We start from the raw sequence: 13,489 nt of genomic DNA, 5'->3' as shown, positions 1-13,489 counted from the left end.
ATTACAATCTACCGAAACAATAATAATATAATAATAACAGCCTATATTTGTCGAGCTCTTATTGTGCATGTATTATTATTTTTATTATCTCTATTTACAGATAAGAAAAATGAAGCTTAGGGGAATGTAAGCAATATAGCCAAATTGGTATAGCTAGTGAATTTACAAACCCACAAAATCGGGCTTCAGAACCACTCTCGTAAGAATTGTGCACTACATATTCACTGATGTTGGGGCATTTTTACTTATCCAAATAATAGTTGTGTATTAAAAAAATTCCTCTGACCCAGTCCCCAGTGTTGGCTCTAAAAACTTCAGATATTAGGGAAGAGATGAAATCATTTCAGGAAATTTCAACTATGATTAAAAAAAATACTTTTTACCCAAAGCAAATGGTAGATTGTACATTTATAAAATATAAAAACACATTAAATGAAGAACTGATTGCTTTAAAAAGTTACATAAGTAATGTTAATCAAGAAACATATTTTCTGTTAATTTGTGAAATTAAATCTCTGATTATACAACATATTTATTCTGTTGGATGTTTGTGTTCTATTCCAAAAAGTAGAGTTTGTGAAAGAATTAAAGGGGATGTCTCTCTTACAGCTTCAGGACAATTTGGTTTCAAATTGGAAATTGGTTAAAAATAAAGCTACTGTATTGAAATAGATGTTGAAAAATGTGTCACAATAATCAAGGCAGAGGACAAACTTCTGAGAGTTGGGACTATGTATATATTTTGTCAATAACCTGTATTCAGCCAAGACTGCCTGAAATGCTACCTCTTCCTTTCAGAGTCATAAGTATCCCAATGGAGACATCACTTTGAGTGCTTTGGTATTTTTGAATTTGAAGTTTTACTACTACCTGCAAAGGGACAAGAAGGTTCTGTAACAGTACTAGAAGTTCAATCAAATTTTACTCAACTGGATTGCTCTATTTGATTTCTTTTAAAAGTTATACAATAGTCAACGGATTGAAAGTATATGTATAATTTTCGAGTAGAGTGTGAAAAAATAAAATGAACACTCATGAACCTCTAAGTTACAGTCTAAAATATTACCTATTGCTTTGACAAGACTTGTTTGTTTCCCTTTGATCACATTCCCTACTATCCATTCCCAGAGTTACTAAGATCTTGAATTTTGTGTTTATTATTATACCTGTTATTTAAAAATTGGATGTACTACTCATGCACATATTTATAATTAAAATATTATTGAACTTTGCTTGTTGAGTTTTATGAAAACAGTGTCATATGTCTAGAGCTTGAATTTTTCACTCAAAGTTTTATTTCTAGAATTTGTTCATGAGATTTCATATAGTTATGGGTAATTTATGTACACTGCTGTAAATATTCCACTATGGGTATGTGACAATTTACTTATTCATTTGTATTAGTCATGGTTCTGATGGGAAAAGAGAATCCACTCTCTACATAATAGTTATAATGTGTAATTCAGGACTGACATGACTCTTGGAAGACGGGGGAAGGGACATTAGGAAGGCTGCCACCAGGGGACGTGAATATCTGAGCCCCACGCCTGCCAGGACTGGGGACTGGGCCTGTGGAGTGGTCTGTGGGGCTACCGTATCAACAGAGTAGGACTCATGTGGAGGTCAGTAAGCAGCCATGTCTGACCGCCGTGATTTGCCAGGAGTAATGGACTGCAGTTCACGTTCACCTTCTAAATCTCATGCAACCTTCTGTCACTGGCAGAATCCAGCACCAAAGGAAGCACATCGTAAGGAGTCCTGTGCACGTGTCTGAGGTGTGGACACGTGTTGGTGTGGTGTCCAGGTGAGGGCATATCACCACTGAATAGATGTTTTTCCCCAGTTATTTTTGTTCCTACAAGCCTTGAGACTTTGAACATTCTTGTACACATGCTAAGATTTCTCTAGAGAATATACCTGGGAATAGGTATGTGAGGCATGGGTTAAATGCATTTACAGATTTACAGGACGATGCCAGCAGGGTTGTACTTATTCACAGTCCTACAAGCAGTGTATATGAGTCTCTGTGGCTCCACATTCTGGTCAGTGTTTGGTTTCTGACTCCTTATTTCTACCACCATAGTGTGTGTAAAATGGGATCTCACTGTGGTCTTAATTTGATTTTTGTTTAACTGTTAATAAGGTTGAATATTCACACTTTTTCTTTGGCTGTTCTCTTCCTTCTTCATGATTATACCTATTATCTTTTGTTTGTCTTTTCCTTACAGTTTTATACTTGGGATTGTAAACTAATGATTTATTGTTAACATATAATGTAAATAGTCTCCAAATTTGTGACTTATATTTTTTGCCATTCTTATGGTATATTTTAATGAACAGATATTCTTTATTTAATCAAGCTTTTATTTTACTCAGCATATTTTTACATCTTGTTTTAGAACTCTTAGACATTATTTCCTTATAATTTCTCTTATGAGGAAATTCTAAAATTTGCCTTTTAGACCTAAGTCTATAATCCATCTGTATTTATTTTTTTGCTATGGTGTACAAAGCAATTTCACTGTTCTTATTATGGAGAGGCTGTTATGCTCTACATTAGACAGTTCCTTCTTTCCTTAATATATTAGTTTTCTACTGTTGCTGTAACAATTACCACAAACTTAGTGGCTTAAACCACAACAGAGTTGTGTACAATCTCCCAAGACTGAACCAGGAAGAATGCAATGGTAAATGGGATTGTTCCCTTAATTTCTCTTTCTGATATTTCATTGTTAGTGTATAGAAATGCAAAGATTTCTGTATATTAATTTTGTTATCCTTTAACTTTACAGAATTCATTGATGAGCTCTAGTTGTTTTCTGGTGGCATCTTTAGGATTTTCTATGTATAGTATCATGTCATCTGGAAACAGTGACAGTTTTACTTTTTCCTTTCCAAATTGGATTCTTTCTATTTCCTTGTCTTCTCTGGTTGCTGTGGCTGGGACTTCCAAAACTAGGTTGAATAAAAGTGGTGAGAGTGGGCATCCTGATCTTAGAGGGAATGACTTCAGTTTTTCACCTTTAAATATGATGTTATTAGGTGTGGGTTTGTCATATATGGCCTTTATTATGTATGTGGCACTTTTGTTGAAAATCAGTTTGACCATCTAAGCATGGTCTTTCTGAACTTTATATTGTTCTGTTTACCTTACTTGCCTAAAGATATGGCAATCCACACTCCAGTACAGCACTAAATAGTTGTGGTAAGAACAGGTATCTTGACTTTATCCTGGATTTAGGAGAAAAGCATTTAATCTTTTACCATTAAATGTGGTTTATTTCTTACTCTGGGATCACGGGTATAAAAAATAGAATAACTCTGATTTAGAAGACAGTTACCTAATTTTACTTTTCTCTGTTTCATGTGCCCAACATAGTTTTTAGTGCAGTTTAAGCCTTTTGTATTTTTAAAATTAATGAGTGGGTGATTACCTGAGTCATTTGGTGTGGTGCTGTTCCTTTAGTAGCTGGCAACATACTCTGATAACTGCTTTTAGTTCCCTTGTTTTTTACCATATTTTAGGATTATTAAATAAATTAGATAGGTCCCCCCACCCCCAGAATTTTCCATTTAGGCAAATGGTTTTGTATATATACTCTATCTAGCATTTTAAACTTTTCTGTATGTGTTCACATCTTTTATTTGCTGATCCTTAGAACAACTCTTTAACATAGAGAAGGTAAGATTGAAGAACAGTTGAATCTCTTTATTTCCAATCATGAAATTTGGAATGGAATGTTATAGGCATAGACAATACTTATCAAACATAAATATCAAATTTTACTTTAAAAATTAAAAATATTAACTTTTGCAATTTTGAATGTGCATAGACATGTTAAAATTGTTTTTTTATTTCAGTAATCTGATTGGAGAGAAAAAGCCTTTAAAAATTTTGTAAACCCTAGTGCTTCTCCCTAATTTCATTCTTGAGTAATTTATTTATCTATGTGATTATATGAGTAAATGATATGTTCAAAATATTACTGACTTTGGCATTCCTTTGGAAAGAAGTGTCTTTTTAAAAGTGGATCTGATCTTAGAGGTCTGAGATAGTTTTCTCTCTCTCTCTGTGTGTGTGTGTGTGTGTGTGTGTGTGTGTGTGTGTGTGTGTGTGTGTTTGGGTATGTGAATGGCATAATTCTCTTCTCCATGGTAAAGATTGAAAAACCCATAACCCATCAGTTATACTTGGTGTCAATTATTACTTTTCTCTATTTAAAACAGACATTCTATTGATTTTGTTTCCTAGTTCAATTTTGTGGGGAAATTGCTTGGACCAAGAGGAAACTCCTTGAAGAGGCTACAGGAAGAAACAGGTGCTAAAATGTCTATCCTGGGCAAAGGATCAATGAGAGATAAAGCAAAGGTATGAACTTTGAATTTGATACTTAACACACACAGGGAGTTACCTGTAACAGGATGGTCACATTTACAAGCACATATGAGCTGTCCTCCAATTATTTCCCATGAATTTTACCCTTTGGGACTACTCTGTTGCACTTTCTGATGTCTCCTCTATTTTCATAAAAATCAGTTACTGGTCTTTTTCTCCCAAAACATGTAATTCTCTATTTTTATTCTTTTCAGTCCTCTGTGTAGGTTGTTGTCAAATCTTTTCATTTTTTTCTGTGTCCTCCGTAGGATGTTTCTATATGTGTGTGCTCATTTTCCTTAATTCCCTGACCAGATCCCTGTTCTTTCTTCAGCTGTATCGCCTGATCCCATCCACTGTATCATTTCTTCATTTTATCTCTCTGCTCTATTTCACTCAGATCCTCTTACCTGAAGCAATTTCAAATACTTATCTGCAAATCTAAGAGAATTTCACTTATTTTTTGAAATGCTTCAGTGATATTAAACAACTCACCTGATCCCCAAAGAAAAATAAGCTAAAAACTATTATCAACTTGGATATTTGAAGTGATTTATTTTGCATCTGAACTACCTCATTTTCCCATTTTATAAAGTGATAGCAATTTTCTCTGTGTTAGTATTCTGTGTTAAAATAACTATTTATAGAGATTTATTCAAAAAGTATCTATGTCTGTATTTTCATATATTCTTTAATTTTTTTGTTGTTGTTATATGTTCTCCAGATATCTCAAAGTCTTACAACAGAAACTTCATTTTTCATGCTTTTATTCTCTCACACAGTCTTTAAGATTTAGATTAGGCAGGGTCTCCTGAACCCCTGTGATAGGCTTACTTAACCATAAAACATATTTTATTGAAATTTTCTGTTTCTCTCATTAAAGTGTTAGCTTCCATGGGCCAGAGAAATATCCTAGTCAGCTTTGCATACCCAGAGTCACTGTGTAATCTCTCCATATTTTTTTAAAGCAAATAGGTGTATATTTTTCATTCCCATGTATTTGGACATTTTTTCCTGTTCATATTGGATTCTTTATTTCCTGTGAGCATGTTAGGTACCAGCATAAGTATTTGAAAATCTAGCATGAAAAAAATTTGGTTCTATTAAGTTTCCATTAGGTTTAATTTACTGATATTACCCATTATAAAGTCCTTTTTCTATATTGATTACTTTCTGGGTGATCCATCATGTTTGTTTCTGCTTTGAGTATTTTCATTGCTCCTTTAAAAAATGAAAGAAAATGAAAACATTTAATAGCAACAACATCAGTAATAATGTATTCTGCTATAAAATATGCTTTTTAGAATGTAGATAAGATTTTAACTGCTAAGGGCAACATGGCTGAAATAAAACTACAGACATGGGTGTGAAAAAAATTTACCTTAGTAAACACTTGATTAAAATAAAAATAAATCTTAGGTAAAACTTTTATTGCTATGCTGCTATTTTGATTCTCTGCCACATGACCTGAACAGAAAGGAATATTTTATGTGATTTTATATTTCTAGCAAATAAGTAAAACTCATCTGATTCTGCAGTGGAAGTGTATATATGTGTCTGTGTGTATTTATAGAGTGACACAGGCATATATTCCTGCATTAATTACAGAAATATTTGTAATTATTTACAAATAATACATTATGTGTCACACTATGTGTCATTGCAGTTCTAGTTCACAGTAATAAATGTGAGAAAAAAATTCCTCCTGGAGTTTGCATTCCAGTGGGAGAGACAGGCAATAAATAAGTGAATAAATAAATTTTCTACTTTCAGGCATTGATAATTGTTATGGATTAAAATAAAACAGAGGAAGGGAAAAGAGGTTAATGATGGGAGTAGTAGTTTGGTATGATGATTAAGTAGAGCACTGGATTATGAGAAGGAACCGACCCAAGAAAAATCAGAATGAGAGAGAATGCAAGTGTGATGGCTCTGAAGGAGAATCTGTGTCTTTATAACTATCCTGTCAACTGTAGCCATATTTCTGTTTATAACCATACTTATTCCCATTTAGCTACCACCCAATTTCTTTGCTGGCCTTCATAGCAAAATTCTTTGAGAATGTTATTTGCAATCAGTTGCTCTCATCCATCCTTTTCTTAAATTTAAAATTTTAATTTATTAATAACGTTGACTCTTGCAAGCATTTATTGGCTAATTGTATCACTTCTTTTTAAAATCGCCTAATCTTGCCTTTTTTTTCCCCCTTGCAGTTTTATTGAGATACAATTGACATACAGGACTGTATAAGTTTAAGGTGTACAGGATAATGATTTGACTTACATACTTCATGAAATAATGATCACAATAAGTTAAGTGAGCATTCATCATCTCATAGATATAAAATAGGAGATAAAGAAAAATTATTTTTTCCTTGTGGTGAGAACTCTTAGGATTAATGCTCTTCACATTCCTATGTATCATACAGCAGTGTTATTAGCTACAGTCATCATGTTGAACATTTATCCTGAGTACTTATTTGTCTTACAACTGGGAGTCTGTACCTATGACCACCTTCCTACAGTTCCCCCTCCTCCAACCCCATGCCTCTGGTAACCACAAATCTGATCTCTTTTGCTAGGTGTTTGTTTTGTTTGTTTTTGAAGTATAATTGACCTGAAACAATGTTAGTTCCTGGGACACAACATAGAAATTCCATATATCTATACATTTCAAAATGATCACAACAATAAGTTACCATCTGTCACCACACAAAGATATGACATAATTATTGACTATAATCCGCACACTGTACATTTCATACCTGTGACTCATTTATTTTATAACTGGAAGTTTGTGCCTCTTAATCTCCCTCACCTATTTCTCTCCACTCTCTCCTCCCTGCTCTCTGGCAACTGCCTGTTCCTTCTCTGTATCTATGACTCTGTTTCTGTTTGTTACGTTTGTTCATTTGTTTTGATTTTTAGATTCCGTATGTAAGTGAAATCATATGGTATTTGTCTATCTCTGTCTATTTCACTTAGCATAATACCCTCTAGGTCCATCCATGTTGTTACAAATGGCAAGATTTCATTTTTTTAATAGCTGAGTAATATTACACTATATATCTATATCTATATACCACATCTTTATCTATTCATCTATTGATGAGCACTTAGGTTGCTTCCCATATCTTGGCTGTTGCTCAATAATGCTGCTATGAACATTAGGGTGCATGTATATTTTTGAATTAGTGTTTTTGTTTTCTTTGGAAAAATACCCAGGAGTGGAATTCCTGCATCATATGATAGTTCTATTTTTAATGTTTTGAAGAAACACCATACTGTTTTCCATAGTGGCTGCACCAATTTACATTCCCACCAACAGTGCAGGTCCACTCTCATTCATTCTTCATTGTCTCCTCCTCAGTTCTTGTGACTGGATCCTCTTCTTCTTCCAGACCTCCAAACCCAGGACTTGGTCTTCAGACTTCTTTCCTCCCTTCATGATCTCATTCCACCTGTGTACATCCAGCTCCCAGTCTCTCCCACAGGTTCTAGATTCATGTGTTTAACTACACACTCAACATGTCTATGTGAATGTCTAATAGGCATTGAAATATAGTTGTCCAAACACACATGTACAAATATGTAAATGTATGTATATATTTATACACACAGGTGTATATATATCTGAATGAAATATATATGTATTATTTATTTACCTACATGTATGGCATTTATATACTTACCTATATATGAAGTACAATGTAAACACATATACAGAGAAAGAGAGAGAGAGAGAGATTGAAAGAATAAGAGAGATACCTTTGCTGACTTTTAGGGCCCCAGTGAATATGCTATGAGCCATGGAATCTCAAGATTTAAAGATACCTTCTCTTTTTGTCTCGTGTTTGTTCAAAAGCAAATCTCATAGAAATAGGAAATGAAAAACAGCACATATTCAATTGAGTGGTACTTGGTAGCTCAAGCCTACAAAGGTTAGTTGTGTTTATTTAAAGTTTATATCAGCAGGCATTAAGGAGATCAACACAAAACTGCAAGTCTGTTTTTCACATTCTATTGAATGAAAAAATAAATAAATGCCTGAAGCATCACTAGATGCCCCTTGAGCCCGCAGCCTGCTCCTCAGGCCCAGCATCAGGCACCTACCTTTGTAGACAAATGTGTTTGTTTAATAGCCTTGTTTGCAGTGACTAGCTTGCCTCAACTTTCTAGGAAATAATGCAGATTGTTTTTCTGTATTGGTTATGCTGTTAAGGTGCTACACAATGTATGTCTTAAACTTGAGCTTTTCTTTATGATAAAAGGAGATATTTGGATAGTTATCTAAGTCAGGACAAAATAACTATGCAAGAATATTTCTTCCATCTCTGCTGCATGCTCAACTACAGGTGAAATATTAAGCTTCATAGAAGATAATATTAAACATGACTCAAGCCCTCACAGAACTTTTAATTACATTAAACATCCTGATCTAACACTTCCTTAAAAAAAAAGAAAAAACCTTAAGAAAGTATAAATCTTTGAATTAGTAGGTGGAAAGAATGACATGGAAAACAGTTCTTGTGGTCTAATGTAGTAAGAATATTCTAACAAGTTTAATGTTTTTATTTGTGTTATTTTGTTTTTGACTCTGGCAGAGAAACACTCATTTTAGTTTAGTTACACCTAGTCAATAACTCTATAAGCAGAGGAAGGAAACAAAAACCAAAACAAAACGCAGTAATATCCAGTAGCAAAACCCTACCTTGTATTTCATTCCCATACTGGTCAGATCCCAGAATATGTCAACTCACATTATAAATTAAAAAAAAAAAAAATCCAGGAATTCTTGAATAGAAGCTAACTTTTCAATTGTGATGATAAAAGGTATTCTCAGAGAAATCTAGAAAGTAAAAATATACAGTGTGTTTGCAATATTTCAAAATACTGCAGGAAATTAACTGGCAGTTCAGAAATTTCTTTGAAGTCTGAGTCTTCCAAGCAGCATATGGCCTGTTCTCAGTAACCACACAGCCTGCCGGCCTCACCAGCAGTTGCTTCTGTGAAATCTTGAGAGGAACCATGGTGCTTTGGATAGAGTGCTGCTATTTTTACTGATACTGATGGCAGAGATTGGTGAGGGAGAACAGAGGAGGCAGTGGTTCTAAACGCTTATCTTTGTAAAGAGTGAGAAACAAACATGTTATCACCAAGAAAAACGGTTAGGAGAGGTTAGGGAAAATCAAAGCCTGAACACAGGCAGGTAAGTGAGGAAACAGGAGGAAAGCAAAGTTCTTGCGTAGGTATTCAGTGTCCTTAAGTGGAAATCACAAATGACCAGGTTGCCAATAAATTTTGTTGTAATGAAAGATATTTTGGCATTTTTATTAATAAGATTTGTTGAAATTATGGGGTGTGGTCTTAAAACATGCTAGTGATTATATTTTTAAAGTGAAGTGCTGTTTGGTAGAGTTTTATTTGAAAATGTGTGATCATTCTGAAGGCAAGCCTTTCTCTCTTTGATGTGCTAATACCATGAGCAGTTTCTATTTTATACTCTATCTTCTGTATTTGGTGATGGCTACTTTAGTAAATCCTTTTGGATTTCACAGCAAGATTGATTTTCATCAACAATAAAATCAACTAAAACCTTCAAAGTGGTACTGCTTGCCTGGTGGGCAATGTGGGTGCGAACCCTGGGCCCAGTGTCCTTCCCCTGTTTGGCTTCTGGGCTGAGCCTCACATCAAACCTCAAATCCTACAGTACAGGGGTGACACCATGCTCACTTCTTGTCAGCCAGGCTGGGACTGTAAACTCCTCTTTCAACTTGGTAATATCCCCAACAACAAAGCAGTTTGTAATCCCACAAAATCAAGAGTCTGGACACTCTGATTTTAATTTTAGCTCTGCCCCTAATAAACTGCACAGTAAATCAACATTTCTTTCTCAGCCTCCTTTCTGCAGAAAAGAATGCCTAGCACATCTTGGCTTCTGAACAGAGATAGAGGAATATGCATACTTTGCTTAAATATCACTTGAGTGTGTGAAGGACAAGAAATGTATCATAAGCTATAGATAGTTGCAATTTTGTTTTTTATTTATTCTCTGCATCGTTCTGTTTCTCTGATCTGAATTCTGAGAAGTTGGAGAACCAGACTAAAAGCCTCCCCTGAACAGTAGCATATGTGAGAAGGAACATTGCATTACAAATACCTATTTTGTGAGGACGCAATGAAACTTGTGTTTCAATGGTAACCAATACAAGGTTATTTCAACCTATTTTGGATTCCAAGTGACCAAACAATTAAAATAGTTAGATTTGAGTTGAAGAGTGAACTGTATCATGATGTTAGTGAGAAGTAATACTTTCATATTAACATCTTCAACTCTCTTATATATAAATAGTCTGTCATTCACTGTACTGTGCTTTGATCTTGGAATGAAAAAAAAAAGCCATAAATCTGTCCAGGTTCAATTCTCTGTAAGCTGGTATTGACTGAAAAAAAATTGCACAGCCTAAAAGTTGAGAATTATGTTTTATTCAGTGGACAAACTGAGGACTTAAGCCCGGGAGTCAGCCTTTCAGACATCTCTGAGGGGTCATTCTGAAGAGGTAAGGGAGGAGCCAGGCTATATGGGAAATTTTACAACAAAAACCAGGTAGTTGGAACATCAAAATATTACTCTTAACTAAAGTAAAACCAGACCTCTCAAGTTAATGAATTTATCAATCGTCTATGTGTGGAAAGATACAAGAGTCTGGGCTCAATGAAGTTATTCCTTTGATATGCACCTTAACTATCTAGGGCCAATATCCTGTTTTTTCCATCCTGAGTCCCCTCAGGATGCACAGTCGGGGGCAGCTGCAGTGGCTGATGGCTTGATGGCCGCACATCCTTTGTCTACTGAAATGGCAGGTGATATTCTTTGTCCACTCTGGAATGACAGAGCCTGATGTGGTGATGTTTTATGTATTGTGAATCAAAGTTATATATTATTTTGAATTGTTAATTTCATCTAGGCTAACTTTATTCACAACTAGACCAATTTATAGATTTATTTTACAATTTTTGTAGTTAAGACCTGCTATTTGAAAACTTTCAAGGACCTAATGTCTTAGCCATAAACCAAGGATTATACGTTTTAAATGTTATTAGTGCAGTCATTTTCCCTCCATTGTCACTTGTCACTTGTTATTGGGACAACACTTTCTTCCCACGAGGAGTGAAATGAGGGAATCACAGAATCAAAATTTCTCACACCATGCTGCAGGATTTTAAAAAATGTATTAAGCTATTAAAAAATAGAAGACAGAGAAATTTCTAGACATTGCACATTTTATAAACCAGAATTATAATGATATGTATCTTTTCTACTACTGAGGAAGGCCTATCTTTTTGTCTTGAGCTGTACTCTCCACCTCAAAATATTACAACCAAAATTCAAATGAGATTTACTCTATATAGAAAGGGAATATTTAAAATTCCACATTCTGTGGCTGTTCTAAAGATGGCTGCAAAATCTTTGACACTGCTTTTAGAGAGAGATGCATAGGGTCTAATTCTCTTCCCCTTGAGTCTGGGTGTTTTAGTGACCTGCTTGTAACTGCAGAGGAGGGGTCGTATCCGGATTTCTGAGCGGAAGGGGATTCAGTGCTCCCCCCGCCTCATTTGCAAGAACACCCCCTCTTGGAGCTCTAATCTGCCTGGTGAGGATGCTGACAATCCTGAGTCTGCCTTGCAGGTGCCAGTGGGAAGTCCCAGAGGTGCTCAGCCTTTGCCTCATCGTGGTCCAGGCCCTGGAGGTGCACATAAGGCGCCCAACAGATGACGGCAGCGGTCACTGCGGCCTGAGTCCTCCTGTCTGCAGCCCCATAATCTGGAAGCAGATACAAGTTATCCCAGTTGTGCCCTGTCTAAATCCCTCACCCACAGAATCCATGCACAAAAATAAAATGGTTAGTTATGCAACACTAGATAACTACAACACATTCATACTACTTTATATATAAAATTAAATGATTTTCAACTTTGTTAGCCATTTTCCACGTACTAGATTTGTTCTCTTGTTGTGTTTCTACTGTCCTCTCATGGCAATTATTACAGACATTGATAATTTCTGAGTTTTTGTGTGGGTTTGTTTGTTTGGTTTTTCACCTGTTTTTTTTTTTTTTCTTTGTTTTGGTTGCTTTTACTTGCAATTTATTTTGAATTTGTTCAAGCATATTAGTGTTTTATCTCAAAGTTGCCAGTACAGGAAAAGCCTTCCAAGAAAGCCAATTTAGTGATTTCTTCTTGGTAGGAGCATTTTATGAGGGACCAGACACAAAAACAGAATGTTCTAGTTAAAAAGTATTAGGCTAGTCATAAAGCTGGTTTAAGATCTTTGCACTTTTGAATATCTGGTTTAATAAAACCAAATAAAGTTAATTAGGTAGGTAATTCTAATTTCTCTGTAAGCCTTCTTAATTTTATTATAACCTGACAAAGCAAGTGCTCTGCATTTTATCAGTGATGCTAGATGGTTCTGAGAAGGGGAAGTAAATGGCACCCTACTGAAAGCATTGCCCCAGACCAAGGTTGGGACAGTTTTCTTTCTTAGTCCCTCTTTTTGACCAAGTTGAATCATTGAAGGTTTGTCTTAGCCAAGAAAAGGACCATTGACATTTTTGTGCTGAGAACCTTAACCGAGTTTGTTGCTTTCTCATTCATTTCCTATATTTTTTATATATGGTAGAATTTAGACATGGGATCAAGTTATGCAAATGGATGCATCATTATGCATCATTATGATTATCTGCAATATCTGTACCTTTTGACATTATTTCTTTTTTACTAATTTCCTATATTAGGTAAGAATTTCTCAGCAGAATCCTAGGGTGATTCTGTGTACTGGTATACATTTATATATTATTAGTATACTTTATATTATTTAGTGCTATATATATATATTATATATTTAGTGGTCTATCTCCCTGTATGGTGAGAAATGGGTAAACTGGGTTTTTTGTTATATGTATAAATATATTTTAAATATCAATATTCACTTTACTTTTTCACATTGGACCCTATCTTTGCTTTGCCCACATAGCTAGTAACCAAGGTAGTAGACCCAGATGAACATATCATTGTTTTAATAAAATTGGATATAAGAAAGAAAAATTTCATA

General features: G+C 34.8%; 1 protein-coding gene across 2 annotated transcripts in view; it reads left to right on the top strand.

Moving 5' to 3' along the window:
* KHDRBS2 (KH RNA binding domain containing, signal transduction associated 2) overlaps positions 1-13,489 on the top strand; it is a 725,702-nt gene that overhangs the window by 207,741 nt on the left and 504,472 nt on the right. For both annotated transcript variants that reach the window (XM_024122132.3, XM_024122131.3), the window contains exon 3: positions 4,253-4,369. In XM_024122132.3, coding sequence (XP_023977900.1) covers positions 4,253-4,369 — 117 coding nt within the window. The remainder of the gene's footprint in view (positions 1-4,252; positions 4,370-13,489) is intronic.

Source organism: Physeter macrocephalus, chromosome 18, assembly GCF_002837175.3.
Source record: "Physeter macrocephalus isolate SW-GA chromosome 18, ASM283717v5, whole genome shotgun sequence".
Lineage (NCBI taxonomy): Eukaryota > Metazoa > Chordata > Mammalia > Artiodactyla > Physeteridae > Physeter > Physeter macrocephalus.
Note: the sequence above shows the minus strand (reverse complement) of the source record. Positions and strands in the feature narration are given on the sequence as shown.